General features: G+C 40.9%; 1 protein-coding gene across 1 annotated transcript in view; it reads right to left on the bottom strand.

Annotated features, from left to right (window-relative positions):
- Positions 1 to 5355: 5355 nt before the first annotated feature.
- The window catches only part of DNAJC21 (DnaJ (Hsp40) homolog, subfamily C, member 21), a 20883-nt gene continuing 8126 nt past the window's right edge, over positions 5356 to 18112 (bottom strand). Inside the window, exons 7-11 of the mRNA XM_006896802.1 lie at positions 12822 to 12980; positions 11842 to 11884; positions 9461 to 9630; positions 6769 to 6844; positions 5356 to 5523 (exon numbers count right to left, since the gene is read on the bottom strand). Of these exons, the coding sequence (XP_006896864.1) occupies positions 5356 to 5523; positions 6769 to 6844; positions 9461 to 9630; positions 11842 to 11884; positions 12822 to 12980 (616 nt within the window). The remainder of the gene's footprint in view (positions 5524 to 6768; positions 6845 to 9460; positions 9631 to 11841; positions 11885 to 12821; positions 12981 to 18112) is intronic.

The following is an 18112-nucleotide window of genomic DNA, read 5'->3' as shown; positions in this document are numbered from 1 at the left end:
GAAGACCCTCTATGAGGTGGATTGATTCAGTGACTGGGGTAAACAGGATGGGTGTGTCAGAGGCTATGAGATTGGCACAGGATAGAGCAAGGTTTAGGGCTGCTGTACATGGGGTCACTATGAGTCTCAAATGACTGGATGGCACATAACAACAACAATCAAGAAGCAAATCAGAGAGAGAATTCAATGCAAATGAAGCCTAGCTCTTCCTATTGAAAACCTTCTGTTTGACCCAGGAGGGAGGGATCAGCAAATACAATGCAAGAATCTGGTAAATCCTTAAGGACTGCCTTAGCACCTTAAGGTGAACTCCAGTTTGAACTGCGCCTCCCCCATATCCTGAAATAGCATTCGGTTTATTACATATATTTAGTATTGGCTTCCCATAAGGACCATGCTGTTGTTAGGTGCCATTGAGTATAACTCATTGAGACCCTATGAACAACAGATCTGAACTCTGTTCTATCCTGTGTCATCTTCACACTTCCTAACACAATAAAGCCAACTGCAGCAGTCACCACATCAACCTACCTGGTCAAGGGTCTTCCTCTCCTTCACCGACCCTACATCCTTCCTATCATCATGTCCTTTACCAAGAAATAGCCCCTTCTAGCAACATGCCCAAAGTATGTGAAGTGAAGCCTCATCAATCCTGCTTCCAAAGAACACTCCAGCTGCACCCTCTCCAAGATAGTATTTGTTCTTTTGACCATCCATGGGATGTTCAGTATTCTTCTGCAGCTCAAAGGCATCAATTGTTCTCTGTTATTCACTATCAAGCTCTCAGATGCAGAGCAAGTGATCAGAAAGACCATGGCATGAATCAGACGCATCTCAGTCTTCAAACTGACATCAATACTCCTCAATAATTTGGGGAGGTCCTTAACTGCAGACTTTGCCCAGTGCAATATGTCTCCTTATTTCCCAATACCATTTCCCAATGGTATTAATAGTAGATTCTAGAATCTTTGTCTAATCTAAAGACCAAACTCAAGGATGAGTTGAATGGTATTAAGGAGAGAGATTAGCCCCATCCCACCAGAAGGTATTACCCAAGTCTCTACTCTTAGTTAGGCTTGGGGTATAGTTTATAACCCTGAAATCCTATAAAACGCGCATGGAAAAAATGAAATGTGGGGGGTTTTTTTCCCTATGTTGTTTCATGAAGTTCTTCTGTGTCTGCCAATTCTTTTGGTACAGTGACTCTGTGTACTCCCTTCTGTCTTCTTTTGATGCTTCTTGGGTCATTCAACATTGCCTATAGCATGCTTAATTAAGTATTGTCACTCACGACATAAACTTGTTCTTCAGTTAAGAAATGCCAAGTTCATCCCTTTTGGTTTTCCAACTCCAGGTCTTTGCACATTTCAGGCTGCATAGGGGAAGGGTTTGTAAAACAATGAAAGTATTTTTCTTTTACTTTTCCAAGATGGTAGTGTGTTAGGGGGGAGGGTTGGGAGGGGAGAAAAGTGCAACAATGAATGAATGGAAACCCAAAGTCTCTGTAAATTTTCATTGAAATTAATAATAAATGTAAAAAATATTTCGTAGTGTTTTGGGTGAAACACAGCACATTAATTGAACTTGCATGAGCACTTGATGGTCTGTTTCACAATCAGCACCTGGCCTAATTTTCACAGCTGATACTGAGCTTCAACAACTTTTCCCACAATAAATCTGATTCCTGTGTAGGCCATCAGGTAAGTTCCATATGTATAGTGTTCTTATAAAGATTATCTATAAGAGCTTAATCTGATGACAATTAATCTGAAACACAGAGAGTACTTCAAGGAGCAGAGAGAATAGATCCAAAGGTGATGCAACAATACAGGTAGACAGTGGCAATGTAAAGTATGTAACCAATATTACTGATCAGTACATGCAAAAGTTATGAATAGATCTGTTTGGTTGTGTATGTTGTTGTTTTGTGCCATCATGTTGCTTGCAACTCACAGCAACCCTATGCACAACAGCTCTGAAGCCTGTCCTAACTTGAGCCAATCTCACTGCTTCTGACGTGCCTACCCCCATTTACATGTCACTCTGTCAATCCATCTTATCCAGGGTCTTCCTCTCCTGTGCTGTCCTTCCACCCTTCCAAGCATGATGTCCTCCTCCAAGGACTGGTACTTCTGGGCAACATGCCCAAAGTATTTGAAACAGAGCTTCAAAATCCTAGCCACCAAGGAACAACTTGTTTTCACCCTGTCTAGGGCAGATGTGTTTGTTTTCTTGGTAGTCCTTTGTATGTTCAATACTTTTCTCCAGCACAATTAAAGGTACTGATTCTTCCTCTATTCTCCTTAGTCACTGTCCATCTCTTTGTTTCAAAGCAAATAATTGCAAAGACCATAGCCTGGATCAGGTGCACCTTAATCTCTAGACTGACATCGCTACTTTTCAGTACTCTAGAAAGATCCCCAACAGCAGATTTCCCTAATTTGTCTTTTGCTTTCCTGACTACTGAGTGTTGACTGTGGAGCCAAGCAAGCTGTATTGGTTAAGAAACTCAATCTCTTCTTCATCTATCATGGTGCTAACAAATGACCCAGTGGTGAGAATCTTTGGTTGTGTATATTGCCATTTTTTTAAAAGGAAGTCTGAAGAATCTTTGTAGTATAGCTGACGACTTTGCATTTAATACTGTACTTATATATTCTTCAGCTCATTAATAAGATGTAATCAAAATGGAGGCTGTATTTTTAGTACAAATTAGATGAAAATAGTGCTCAGATGAGGTCTGGGGCAAGGGCAGCTCAGAAGACACAACACTATTAAACTGTTTCATAATTATCCTTGACAGGATCAAAAAGGGGATGCGGGTGGTGAAACTAAAACAATTAGGAAGAATTAGTGACAGAAATTACGGAAATAAAAAGGTGGTAAAGGAAACAGATGGTGAAGAGATTGAGATTGTTAACAGCTTCAGTTTGCTTGACTCCAAAATCAACACTCTTGGCACCAGTAGCCAGGAAATTAAAAGACGAACAGCATTAGGAAAGTCTGCTGTCAGAGAACTCTCCAAAGTACTGAAGAGCAACAATGCCAGTCTGGAGTCTAAGGTGCGCCTGATACAGGCCGTGGTCTTTACAATCACTTGCTATGTATCAGAGAGCTAGACAATGATGAGGGGTAATAGAAGGAGAAGGAATGCCTTTGAGCTGTGGTTTTGAAGAAGAGTATTGACCATTGACTGGTAACAGAACAAACAGGTTCTTCCTGGAGAGGGTGAAAACCAGGCTATTCCTTGGAGGCAAGGATTCTGAAGCTTCATCTGACATACTTTGGACATGTTGCAAGGAGGGACCAGCCCTTAGAGAGGATGTCAGGCTTGGGAGGGTGGAAGAACAACACAAAAGAGGAAGACCCTTGATGAGATGGATTGATTCAGTAACTGGGGAAATGGAGGTAGGTGTGTTGGAGACAGTAAGAGTGGCACAGGATAGAGCAAGGTTTAGGACTGTTGTACATAGGGTCACTATGAGTCACAAGTGACTCAATAGCACTTAACAACAACAAAGGAAAACAGACATTATCTCTAGATGTAAAAGGAAAATAAAATTTTTAAGTCTGAAATGCTTACTTATATGCAACATTAAATGCCATGAAGTAATAATGATACCTAAGACACTGAGAATGGAAAGTGTCATTCTGAACTAATTTTACATCTTGTCCATAACTGAGGACTCAAGAAGATAAGGAAGCTGTATCTTCACTGAACAAAAGATTGTGTTTCAAGCTAGAGAGCTTAAGGTTACTTTGCAGAACTGCTTATTTAATCTTTCCTCAAAATTGACTCATCATCAGTCAATGCACTTAATTATACTTTGCTATCAGAATTTTCCACATAGAAATTAATTTCATAATCATCCTTGCTAGACATTGTGACCTAAGTATCAGTCCACTCAGTATATCTGCACTGAATGATATGGGAGGAAAAAAGTCGCAAATAGTAAAGGAAAAAGCCCTAGGCAGGACATGTTCCTTGCTAAAGAAGCCAGTATAAATTCTAAACGGCCTGCTTCCTTGTTCCATCACTCTCCACTTGTCAGCATACCCAGGAGGGAAGTACTGTATAAATCCACTTTGCATCCATCTACCTTCACAACTCAAATCACAGCGAGAAAAGCAAAAAAAAAAGTATCTTATTTATGATAAACAGTAAAATATCAAATGAAATAACAGTTCTGCCTTCACAAGTTACTATTCTTGAAACACACCCACATACGTTCAATTTGTTTCTGTCAGTCACTGCCCTTAAGGATTGACCGCCACATCCCAAATCATCCTTCAGCAGGGAAGCTGCAGGTCTGAAGAATCAATTGTTCAGTTAGCACCTGAGTGTTACACACACGCACATACACACACGGAAATATATACATGTATAATGCACACACACAACACAAAAATGAAAACATGTTGTAAAAGGATTTTTTCAAAGCGTAAAGTGAAGTTCAGGGAACCTGGTGGGCTGTCGTTGTTACGTGCTGTTGAGTACGACTCAGAGCAATGCTATGAACAGACCCGAATCCCATCCTATCCTGTGCCATCCTCACAGTCTCTGACACACTTGAGCCCACTGATGCAGTCATCGTGTCAATCCATCTTAATAGGGAGTCTTCCTCTCTTTCACTGACCCTCTACCCTTCCAAGCATAATATCCTTTCAAATAGCCTCTCCTAGCAACACGTCCAAAGTCTGTGAGATGAAGCTTTGCCCTCTGTGCCTCCGAGGAGCACTCTGGGTGCACATTTTCCAAGACAGATCTGTTCATTCTTTTGGCGGTCCAAGGGACACTCAGTACTCTCCTTCAACCCCACAGCTCAAAGGCAACACTGGTAAAGCATGACACTGCCTATCCAAAGGTCCATGTTTAGAATCCAGCAACTGCTCCGAGGGAGAAAGATGGACCATCTCCTCCCATGCAATTAACTACCTCTGAAAACCCACTGGAGGATCAGCTATAAGTGGGGTTTGACTTGACAGTATATAACAACAACAATGTAAAATTCACAAAATAAAGCAGGAAAGGGGACTCTGTGTGTTAAAATAATTTAATTCTCCCTGTACATAGTCATATGAGCCAAAAGTAATCAAGAGTGCATACTTTATAATATTTACCTGTTTTGAGACATTCAAATCAATTCAGATGGCAACAGCAGAATTCAGTCAATCACTAGTGAAATGTTCAAAAATATATATATTAAACAAAAAAAAAGTTTTTACAAAGTAGAAAATAATCTTCCACAATGCAACCAATTGCAGATCACTGAAATTTTAACTCTTTAGATGGTTTCAGTTCAGTTTTTGGTTTAGAAATCTAGAGACAGAAAGAAAAAAGTGCTGAGAGACATTCTATCTGTTGCGACGTTTTTCTTTCTTGCTTCGACTACTTGCAGCACTGTTCAAAGATGATGATGATGAAAGCGCTCTTGCATGACCAGAGGCTTTTAGATGTTCAAAGAGCTTGTTCCGCGATGGGAATTCATCATGGCATGTGGAACAGCTGAGAAGAGTATCGCCCTGAGGAGACAAAGAATTGTAAACAAAGGCACTGTTTTCTGAGAGCAGTGTTTTTATACTGCAATGTGGAAACCAAACAGCCAACAATAGCAAAGTGTAAAGATGCCGTTCTGAAACGGACAGCTACCCAGACACTCAGTGACAGCAGGCGTTCCCGGAGATGACAGTTCATTACCTCACGCCATTGCTGGAAGGGTCCTGGATGTGGAATCTCATTACCTACACTGTCAGCCAGAAGGGTGGGAGGACAATCAATGGTATGTGCCCCACAGACCAGAGGGGAATAATTTGTGCCTCACAATTAATCTGCAAAATGTGTGTACTCATGTAGCTATCGTCTTATCATCACTGAGGTGTCACACTTCAAAGTCACGGAAAACTGAACAGTGATATTTCTGGTGCACAATCTAATATTTCCAGTGTGTCTGTTACTTTAAGAATGATAGGACAGGTATACACCTATGTTTCTAGCAACACTGTTCATAATAGCAAGAAAATGGAAACAACTTACATGACCATCAATAAATGAATGGATAGAAAACCTGTGGGATAGTCACAGTATAGAATACTATGCAGTACTAAAGAAGAACAAAGTATTAATTATGACAAAATATGTGAGAGTCTAGATAGCATTATATTGAATGAAATAGCTCAGTCACAAAAGATAAAATACTGCATAAGGCCACTATTGTGACAATAGGAGGGTAATTGAGAGGTGGAGTGGCGAGGGAAAGAATAAAATGTAATGAACAAACTAAAAGAACATTACAAAGACCAAGACAAAGAAGGATGACCTGACCTGAAGAGAATTTAAATAAAGACAATATTGATACTGTAATCAGAAAATAGGTACAAGATATATATATATATATATATATATATATATATAACTATTTAAAAGTGAAAGAGGAGGACCGGGGGAAGGAATAAAGAGGAAGTCACTAGGCAGCAGAGATTAATACGGGAATAAGACATTTAAAAATATGTATGATGCAATGGGAACTTGAGAGAGGGCAATAAAAGCAATGTATATAAATTATTGAATAAAACAAACAAAAAGAAAGAATGATAGGACAGGAACAGAAGTATACATTCTAAGGTTGCCAAGGGAAAGTTGAAGGATCCCCACCTTGGCAGCAGCTTTTAGGCAGAAGCATTCACGAGACAGAGTTACATGTTTAGAACACTACATTACTTACACAGCAAGGTCCACCAAAAAAGATCAAAATATTGATTTTGACCTACCTCTGACTGTGATTCAACAGGGACTTTGACTGCTTTTTTTGTATCTTTGGCTTTCTTTCCTTTGGGTTTAGGGACACTAGGGAAAAAAAATAGTAATTCAGCATAATATTACATCTGTAGTCTAGAATTTTTAGTCTCTCCTTTTTCATCATCATCTTGTTCACAAGTTAAGGTGAATTCACTTATTTTACTAACTTAAGTTTCCTCGAAATACAACTAGTGGAGCCCAGTCAAGTCTGGGACAAACATTTCCTAACACAGAGGTGTCCACGTCACCAGGCTGTGAGATACAGATACCGCAGCAGTGCTGATCTACTGAGACCACCAGAGATTTACAGAGCCCAGCCCGAAAGATGAACCTCAGGGGGCAACGGAACCACAGGGATGGCTCTCTCATGTTCTTTCTTGCAATCTCTTCCCCAAATGCTTTGTCTGCAGGTTGCTGTTAATAACTGTCACCCAGCTGGTTCAACTCATGCTGATCCCATGTACAACAGAACAGATCACTGCCTGATGTGAACACCATGCTCACAATCGCTCCTGTGCTGAGGACGCTGTTACAGCCACTGTCAGTCCATCTCACTGAGGCTCTTCCTCTTGTCCTCTGGCCCTCACCCAACAAGAGACCTTTCTCCCAGGACTGGCTCCGTCTCACAACACGCCCAATGTATGTGAGACAAAGTCTTGCTATCTTTTCCTCCAAGAAGCATTCTGGCTACACCTCTTTCACGACAAATTTGTTCATCTGGAAGTCCATGGAACAGTCATTATTCTTTTACAACTCCACCTATTTAAAGGCATCAATTCTTCTTTAGTTTCCCTTACTGACTGTTGATCTTACACATGCCTATGAGGTGAATGACAAGATCACGGTGTGGGTCCTCAAAGTGACAGTTCCATGCTTTCATTTTTTAAAAAGTCTTTTATACAGCACATTTGCTCAAGATAATACAAAGCTTTGATTTCTTGGCTGCTGATTCCATGAGCACGCCTAGAGAAGTAAAATTTAATCTTTGCCAATGTCTATATTTTCTGTTTCTCAACGTGTTTTGGTCCTGATTTTTCCTTTATGTTGAGGTGGAATCCATACTGAAGGCTAGTTTTTGAGCTCCACTGTGTTTCAAGTCCTCTTTCCTTTCAGCAAGCAATGCTGTTTCATCTACCTATCACCAGTTGTGAATCAGTGTTTTTGCAATCCTAATATTACCGCCTCCTCTATCTAGTCCATTCTATCAGATAATCTGCTCTGCATACAGACTGAATGCTGCTGCTGTTGTTGGGTGTCACTGAGTTAACTACAACTCAGTGACCCTAAGAACAATGGATCTAAATCATGCTCTATCCTGTGCCGTCCTCATAACTTCTACAACGCTCACGCCCATTGTTACAGTCACTGTGTCAATCCACCTCACTGAGGATCTTCCACTGACCTACGTTTTCATGTTTTCCCCCCAATATCTGGCTTCTCCTGATACTATGCCCCAAGTACACGAGATGAAGTTCCACTATCTTTGTCTCTAAGGAATACCGTGAATGCACTTCCTCCAAGACAGATCCTAGGATATAATTAAACACCTTCCAAGAATGGATTTCTCAGGGAGCTCTTGTAGCCTAGGGGTTAGAAGCTTTGCTGCAATCCGAAAGGCTCGCGGCTCAAATTCACCAGACGCTCTGCTGGAGAAGGAGGGGCAATCTCCTCCTGTGCCAGTCGGATCTCACTCGAAGGTTCACAACAAGGAAAAAAAAAAGAATGGATTTCTGGGTTTAAAGGCTTAAGATCTTACCCTAATGGGTCAAGTCAGTCAGTCAAGTGACAAAGTTCACACTGTGCAATACTAAGAACATCTACTGAAGACATGAAAACATGCCTATGTGTCTACTTGTTAGGTGCAAAAGAGAAAGGAGGAAACCAAAGCCTTAGAAAAAAAATCTTTCAGGGAGCTCAGGTGGCCTAGTGGCAAGAAGCTGCACTCCAATCCCGAAGGTGCACAGATCAAACCCACCAGATGCTCTGCTGGAGAAGGAAGGGCAATCTCTTCCTTTACCAGTCAGATCCAATTTGACAGTACACACACACACACACACAAATTTATAAAAATAAATCTTTCCACAGAGCTAAGAAACCACACAGCTCTCAGCTTTAACACACTGCTGCAAATAACGGCAAAATGTGTTTCTAAGCACAGTCATCAATTTAAAGTGTGTAGCAACGTGTTAATGATCCAAGACCACAAGAACCAGATGGTGCCCAACCACCACTACCAACTTTCTTTTTATACTACCAACTTTCTGATGAGGGCCAAATGCTCATCAACAAATGAAGGGCTTGAAAACTGTGGTACATTCACACAATGAAAAACAATGCAGCATTAAGGAGTAACGGTTTTGTAACTCTGTAGAACATGTACAGGCAGGGGAGGTTCAGCCTAGAGGATTCCCTAACACTGCTGCCCTAAGGTGGTCTGTAAACTTTAAACTGAACTAGGGGAACTAGAGAATTAGAAATGGAACAGCGAAACACAATTAAAGAAAATGTTGCGAGATTGTGAAAAAAGTAATATCACTGAACACTTACAGCAGAAACTGTCCGATGCAAATCTAATTTGCTATGTGATCTTCTACCAAAAACACACAGAAAAATATTACTTAAGCAAATAAAGAAAAGGGAAATAGTTAAGAAACTTTAACTCACCTTTTAGTTGCACTTCTTGTGTCCTCACGCTGCTCAGTGGTCTCCGTGACACTGATGCTTCCTTGGGGACTGTCACCCAATTCTTTGGCACTGTCTTGATTTAAATTGGTATTTTCTGGATCAACATGGACTGCTTCAGTTCCATTTTCATTGAAGTTATCATCATAACTCTATGTAACAAGACAAATGCCATTAAAAAAACATTGTAATAGTATTTCCTTTTTATATTATACATTGTTGATCAATTTTGTTGTTGTTAAGTGCCATCAAGTTAACTAAGATTCAGAGAAACTTTATGAACAACAAAAATTAATTTTATCAGATTAAAATAATGTACAGCATACTTGAGTACGAATGTATCTTAAAGAAAAAGAACCAGATAACCATTTAAAATAGATACTTATTACAAAAATATTGCAAGATGGGGAAAAAAGGCAAACAATCCAAATTTTGGTAGGTCTTAAAATATGAAGAGAAAGAATAAAACTTAAATATCATGCTTCCAGAGATACTCAGTTATGCTAAGAAATGTTTAAAGTACATTTGCAAAAAAAAGAGGAGAGAGAAAAGTCTACATATAGAGTGACCACTTATTAGGTAAATCTCTATGATATTTCTTTCTTATTTTCCAAATGATCTGAATGAACAATCATAACACTTTATAGTCAAGAAGGAAACACCATGGAAAAAAAACAAGTATTATAAATAAAAGGCTTGGCAAACATGTCTTCATTAAGTGTAATGGGTTCTCACTTTTGTTCTGTTAATAAGAGAATTCTTAAGGAAAAGAGTGAACGTGAGCTTCAGTTGTAAAATATTTCAACTACTCCAACTTCTGAGACAAGGAAACAAATGATCTTTCAAAGAATCAGAAGTCTTTCTTTTTTCCTCAAGAATCATAATCATTTCAAAGGAGCTCTTGTGGCTTAGTGGTAAATGACTGTGCTGCCAACACAAAGGTGGGTGGTTTGACTCCACCATTTGCTCCATGGGAGAAACATGGGCAATGTTCTCTCACACCAGTTACAGCCACTAAAAACTCTCTGAAGGGTCAACTACGAGTCAGTTTAGACTTGACAGCAATCATTTAACTGCCAGAGTTTTAATCATGTAAAGTTTTTTTAGTCGAATGTTCCTTTTGCATTTCTACTGTAGGTAGAGAAAAACGGTGGGGGGTTATTTTGGTTTGTTGCTGTCGTTATTATGTGCCGTCGAGTCGCCTGTGACTCATAGTGACCCTATGTACAACAGCCCTAAACCCTGCTCTATCCTGTGCCAATCTCACTCTCTCCAACACACCTACCCTCATTACCCCAGTTATTGAATCAATCCACCTCATTGAGGGTCTTCCTCTCCTGTGCTATCCCTTCACCCTCCCAAGCATGCGTCCTTGTCCAAGAACTGGTCCCTCCTTGCAACATGTCCATACTATGTCAGACAAAGCTTCAGAATCCTTGACTCCAAGGAGCAGGCTGATTTAACCCTTTCCAGGATGAACCTGTTCATTTTCTTAGCAGTCCATGATATATTCAGTACTCTTCTCCAACACCACAGCTCAAAGGCATCAATTCTCCTTCTATCATCCCTAGTCATTGTTCCCCTCTCTGACGCATAACAAGTGATTGCAAAGACCAGAGACTGTATCAGATGCACCTTAGTCTCAGAGTGACACCATTGTTCTTCAGTACTTTGGGAGAGGTCCCTAACAGCAGACTTTGCTATCACAATACATCTTTTTGTTTCCTGGCTGGTGATGCCAAGAGTGTTGTTTAGTCTGCGCCAAGCAGACTAAAGCTGTGAACAAAATTTTTATTTTCTACTTGTTTACTTAAATATACATAAACACATATATTTTATATATTTTTATATACACCTCAACTGCTGACTTTCCCCAAAGTTCAGAATTTTTAAAGTTGTTTTGATTCAAAATGTGTGTGTGTATCTGTATGTATCCCAAACCTACTGCCACCATGTCAGTTTCAATACAAGTGGCCCCCAGTGAGTTTCCGAAGCTGTGAATCTGTCTGGGAGGAGACTATCCATCTTTCTCTGCGCAGCTGCTGGTGCATGCGAACTGCTGACTTTGTTAGCACAGTAGGCCGCATGGGTTCCTTTGTGTGCATTTTCATTTATGTTAGATTTTTTCCTCCACAAAACATGGTCATTCAATTAATTGATATTAGGAGAATTCTAATTGCAGTGTTTTAAAACACACTGATAATTACACATGAAAAGAATAAATATTTTCAGTTCCTTTTCATCCATTTCCTAAGCACCATAAATTAAATAGGGACGTCCTGCTTCCCGACGCAGCCCACACAGTGAACAGGAGCTCTGCCACAGGACACACATTGCTGCGTGGTGAAAGCGGCTCCACATACCTGTGCTCGTTTCTGTTTCTTTTTCTTCTGCTTTTTAGAGAGCCTGCAGGGAAATATAACCAAGATGTCAAATATCTGACTTTGGAACAGCTAAGTGAAAAGAAAAGAGGAGAGCAAGTTAGCAGTAAAACACTAAAATATTTAACATTAGAAAGCATTAAAAGGATAAAGTTATCAACATGGCCTCCTTAGGGAATAATGGTTGTAACAAATGTGAGAGAGTAATCACTAACAGCCTGGACACAAAATTGCTTTTCACAGAGTGACAAAAGAGTTCATGCTAATGGTCCTGGAGTCAACTCCAACTCCTGGTGACCCCGTAAGTAGCGAACTGCTCCTGGGGTTTTCAAGGCTGTGTGTGATGTTGCAGACCCAGTCACAATATGCTCTGTATACATTTTATTTGCCGTTAAAGCTACATCCAGTTAAAAACCATGAAGTTGTTTTCATTAGTAAAAACAACAACAACAACAATAAAACCCATAACACAGTTGGAACCGAGTTACAGCTGACACTCTAGCAGGTTTTCAGAGGCTGGAGCTGTGTAACAGGAGGAGACTGCCCATCTTTCTCCCTCAGAGCAGCTGGTGCATCGGAACTGCCAGCGAGGTGCCGTGTAGGTCAGCATCACAACTCTCTGTTATACTACACCACCAGAGCTCCTTTAACTAGTAAATGTCCCTGTTGTTGCTGCTGTCATTATGTACTATCAAGTCGAAACTGACTCCTAGCTAACCATCCAGAAGCTGTTAATTACATGGGAGACGGCCCATCTTTCTCCTGTAGTGCAACTGGTGGATTCAAATTACCTGCCTTCAAGCTGGCAGCACAACTCCTTACCATTAAGCTCCAATAAACCAGTTAAACAATAAATGGAGAATACTAGTATAGAAGAATAAACTGCTTTGCAAAGAAGTGCATTTCGCTGCAACCTCTGAAGGTGGTAATTATGTTCAAGATCATGGAGTATTTGGAATTACTTTTGCTTTGGTGACTCTTCCACTTCCTTCTCAGAACTGGCATCCAATGGATTTTCATCTGTCTGGGGTCCAGAAAATTTTTCTTCCTCTTCTTCCAACTGTTGTTTTAATAAGGCAACCATCTCTCGATGCTTCTTGGATTTTTCATGATTTTTCATGCTGAAAGAACAATCTGATGTTAGGAAGGGTAAAAGGATTAATGAAAGCCTATGGGCCCTAGTATGTTGCTGGGTGACTGTCACCAAGTAAAAATCTACTTCCTCTCATTAGCTAAGCAGAATGGTAGTGGCACCAAAATGAAAAAGACTGTCCTTGAATTACTACTTACTTCCTAAGCACTAATGTATTCCAGGTGTGTAACAGTTTTCTGAGGACACCTGGCACCTTTAAGACACACATTTTAAAAAGAAGACTTCAGAGGGGGGGCTGTCACACAGGCGGGGCGGGCTTGGGGCTGGTCGGGTGGGCAAAGGCCAGGCCGAGCTGCTCACTGCGAGCGGTGGACAACTGGGCCTTCTCGTCGGCCGGGGCCAGGAGGAAGGAGGCCGTGAGGGGGGCATGGATAGACGGAGGTCGCAACATGGTGACCACTTCGACTGAAAAAAAAATGGGTCCAGACAATGCAGATCTTTGTGAAGACCTTGACTGGCAAGACCATCACCCTTGAGGTTGAGCCCAGCGACACCACTGAGAATGTGAAGGCAAAGATCCAAGATAAGGAAGGCATCCCCCCGTGAGCGCAGAAGGTGATCTTTGCCGGGAAGCAGCTGGAAGATGGGCACACCCTGTCTGACTACAGCATCCAGAAAGAGTCCACTCTGCACTTGGTCCTGCACTTGAGGGGTGGTGTCTAAGTTACCCTCTCTTAGGCTATCAAGAAATTTCATTGCACTTTCTTTCAATAAAATTGTTGCATTTCCCCACCCAACCCCACCCCCCCCCCAAAAAAAAAGACCTCATGGACTTGCAAAGGGATAATGCACTAGAATAGTCTTGCTTCTTCCAATAGCTGCATTTTATCATCTTAGGAGGGGTCATCTTTCTCACTCCTGTCACCTAAAGATCAAGTTTTTTGACACTTCTCTGTCAAAAACTCAAAACGCCACGCTTATTTCATTGCATTTAAAGAGCAGTTCACAAAGCAGAGTCAAAAAGTCTGACAAAGTGCAACAATGAATGAATGGAAACCCAAAATCTCTGTAAATGTTTATGAAAATTAATAAAATATAATTATAGAAAAAAAAAGTCTGACAAGCAAGAGTTTGATAAACTACAAATTAGAAAACTTAGGTCCCTACTTAATTTACCAAGATTTTTGCTTTTTTAGTTTGACTTCCTAGTCCTCCCACTATATTTTCCTTTTAACCAAGTTTCCACGGGAAAAAAGCTGTTGATGGCAGAGGTGGGAGGTACAAAAGTATCTTGCTGTGCCAGACAGTTGAGACTCTCACTGAGAGATGTCAAAAGGACACAAGGGCAACACGAAGGAACTCCAAATAACTGAATCTGGAAATAGCAAAACATTACATAACATGGGAGGGGGGGAACCTTGAGGACATTATGCTAAGTGGAATATCTCAGTCACAAAAGGAAAAATACTGCGTAACACTGCTGTTATAGAATAGGACAGAAGGGGGAGATGGGAAGGGAACGGGAAAAAATAGATAACAAACACTGCATTAGAATAGTTGAGGGAGAGAACTATCCGAAAGGAATAAGTAATTATGAATTATATGTATAAGAGCAATCTGGCTTGTAGAGGGGACTGGGGAAGGGGGTACGAGGAGAGAATGTGCAGCAATGAATTGGGAAAGAAACCAAGATGGATTGACATAATGACTGTAACAATGGGCCTGAGCGTGACGAAGACTGCGAGTCAGAGGCAACTAGACAGCAACTAACACCACCTCCACCAACACAGTAGACTGGGACACGTAACAACCATCAATACACGTGAGGCCCTAGGGAAAGAGAGGTTTCACAAGGAGCAAGATACTTGAATGGCCTTAAAAAATCTCTCTGAAGATTGAACACTCTTCAAGGGAAAGTCTGTTCTTTGAGGACAAAAATATTTCTCCACAATAGCAAAATCAGACAAAATCTTGACTGGGTTGTGGATATTACTGTGGCAAGGAGAACAAATGGGTGTCATTCGTGTGCCTCCAGATATAAAAACAGGACAATGATGTACTATTCTACTCATGCAGAATCTCATGTGCAGATACAGAACCTGAACCTAACCAAGGGAAAGAGAGAGAACCCAAAGAGAGATAGATGTTCTATTTTAAAACAATTTCAAAGGAACAGGCCTCTAACGTGTACAACATAAAAGATAATACAAGGAAGAAGTTCTAAAGCAAACAAGACCAGAAAGACAAACAAATACAATCCACAATGCTAGACTGAATCCTGTCCTATAAGGGGAAAAAACACAGAAATACATATGGTAGTATTTAGCAGTAAAGGAACATGAAATATGTAACTTGCTTTCAAACTGCACGTGTATACATGTTGTCACTCTTAGGTGCTGTCAAGTCGACTAAGACTCATTGTGCCCCTGTGCATAACAAGTATGAACTCTGCCCGATCCTTGGCCATTCTCACCATCTCTGATATATCGATACTGTCACTGTGTCAATCCATCTTGGTCAAAGTCATCTCCTTTCATCTTTCCAAGCATGATGACTTTTTACAAGTTATAGCCTCAACTAATAGCATGCTCCAAGTATGCGAGACAAATTTTACCAAGCTTGCCTTCAAGAAGCACTCTAGCTATACTTTTTCCAAAACATATTTGCTCTCTTGACAGTCCATGGGCTATTCAAGCTGCAACAGTGCATCCATAAATCGAAACTGGTTTCACAAGCAGTTATGGCATTAAGATATGATGTCAAGTGGATCTTGGCAGAAAGCTGAGAATACCAGAAAGATGTCCATGTGTGTTCTATTAATTATGCAAAGGCATCTGACGGTTGACAGTAATAAACTATGGCTAACATTGAGAAGAATGGGATCTCAGAACACTTAACTGTGCTCACGCAAAACCTATACACAGACCACGAAGGTGTTGTCCAAGTAGGGCAAGGTACATTCAACAGTTTAAAATCAAGAAGGTGTGCATCAAGGCCGTGTCCACTCTCTATACCTATTTAATCTGTTTGGTGAGCTAATCATATGAGAAGCTGGTATCTATCAAAAATGGGGCATCGAGACTGAAGGAAGACCAATTGCGCTACTTTTTAGAAGACGCCACTGTACCAGGGATATTGTAGCTAATGTTAGGTGGATCTTGGCTAAAAGCAGGAAGTACCAGAGGAATGTCTGTGTTTCCCCGACTACACAAAGACATTTGACTGTGTGGATCACAACAAACTGTGGCTAACTCTAAGAATGGGAATCCCAGAACACCTGATCATGCTTATGTGAAACCTATACTGAGACCAGGAGGCGGCTGTCAGAATAGAGCAAGGAAACACTGCATGGTTCAAAACTGGGAAGGGTATATGCCAGGGATGTGTCCTATCTCCATACTTTTTCAATCTATATGCAGAACAGTTTATCCAGGAGGCTGGGCTGCAGAACAGTTTATCCAGGAGGCTGGGCTCTATGAGAACAAGTGTGGCATCAGGGTTGGAGGAAGACTCACCAACAATCTGCATTACACAGAGGACACAAAACTGAGTGCTGAAACTGAGGAGGATCTGAAGCATTTGCTACAGAAGGTCAAGGACTGCAGTCTTCAATATGGATTGAAGCTCAACATCAAGAAAATAAAGATTCTCACCACTGGGCCAACTGGCAGCATCATGATAGATGGTGAAGAGATTGAGATTGTTAACAACTTCAGTTTGCTTGGCTCCACAATCAACTCTCTTGGCACCAGCAGCCAGAAAATTAAAAAATGAATTGCACTGGGAAAGTCTGCTGTCAGAGACCTCTCCAAAGTACTGAAGAGCAGCAACATCATTTTGGAGACTGAGGTGTGCCTGATCCAAGCCATGGTCTTTGCAATTACTTGCTATGTGCATCAGAAAGCTGTACAAAGACTAGAGATGACAGAAGGAGAATTGAAGAGAACAGACAAGTTCATCCTAGAGAGGCTCAAACGAGTCTGCTCCTTGGAGGCAAGGATTCTGAAGCTTCATCTGACATATTTCAGACATGTTGCTAGAAGGGACCAGTCCTTAGAGAGGGACATCATGCTTGGGAGGGTGCAGTGATAGCACAAGAGAGAAAGATCCTCAATCAGATGGACTGATTCAATCACTAGAGTAATGGAGGTAGGTGTGTCAGAGACAATAAAATTGGCATAGGATAGAGCAGAGTGTAAGCCTGTCATACACAGGGTCACTATGAGTCGCAGGCGACTCGATGGCACATAACAACAACAACATGCAGATGACATAACCTTGCTTGCTAAAGTGAAGAGGACTTGAAACACTTGCTGCAGAAGAACAAAGACAGCCTTCAGTATGGACTATATCTCAACATTAAAAAACAAAAATCCTTACTATTGGGCCAATACACATCATGACAGATGGAGAAAAGATCAAAGTTTTGAATAATTTTATCTTGCCTGAATTCACAATCAACATCCTTGAGACCAGCAGTCAAGAAGTCAAAAGATGTGCTGCCCTGGGAAAAGCTGCTGGCAAGGACGTCTCCAAAATGCTAGAGTAAAGATGTCAGTTTAAAAACTAAGATGTTCCTGATCCTAGCTGTGATCTTTTCCATTACTTCTCCTGTATCTGAAAGCTGGACGATGACTAAGGGTAATAGAACAATCGATGCCTTTGAGTTTTGGTGCTGAGAAGAGTACTGAAAACTTACAAATATACAGAGGGAGAGAGAAAGCATGTGCAAATGATCAAAAGAGGTGACTGTTCTAAAACTTACCCTTAAACTTTTTTTTCTAAGTTTGACATTCTGAAACAAACAAACAAAAAAAAAGACAATCTTTCCAGATGCCTTTTCTTTTTCCCCTCTGTTACAGCAGTTAGCTGAGGACCTGAGTGTTTCCCCATGGGAGTCATATCCCACTCACTGCCACTGAGTCAGAACCAGCTCATAGCTGAACCTCCCGTAGCACGTTTTCAGAGACTGCCAATCACATGGGAGGAGGGATTTCTCATTCTCCCTCAGAGTTGTCAGTGGATTTAACTGTTGTAGAGACAAAGTCTGCAGGTTAGCAGCAGAACTCCCTATGGACTATGTCCCTTTTCAGCAGGAAGTAGCTAAGAGAATACGCCATCCCCTTTTCCTTATGAATCAGGGTGAACTCTCTCTCAGGG

This window comes from Elephantulus edwardii, unplaced genomic scaffold, assembly GCF_000299155.1.
Source record: "Elephantulus edwardii isolate Elephantulus edwardi_28Jun2011 unplaced genomic scaffold, EleEdw1.0 scaffold00191, whole genome shotgun sequence".
Taxonomy (NCBI): domain Eukaryota; kingdom Metazoa; phylum Chordata; class Mammalia; order Macroscelidea; family Macroscelididae; genus Elephantulus; species Elephantulus edwardii.
Note: the sequence above shows the minus strand (reverse complement) of the source record. Positions and strands in the feature narration are given on the sequence as shown.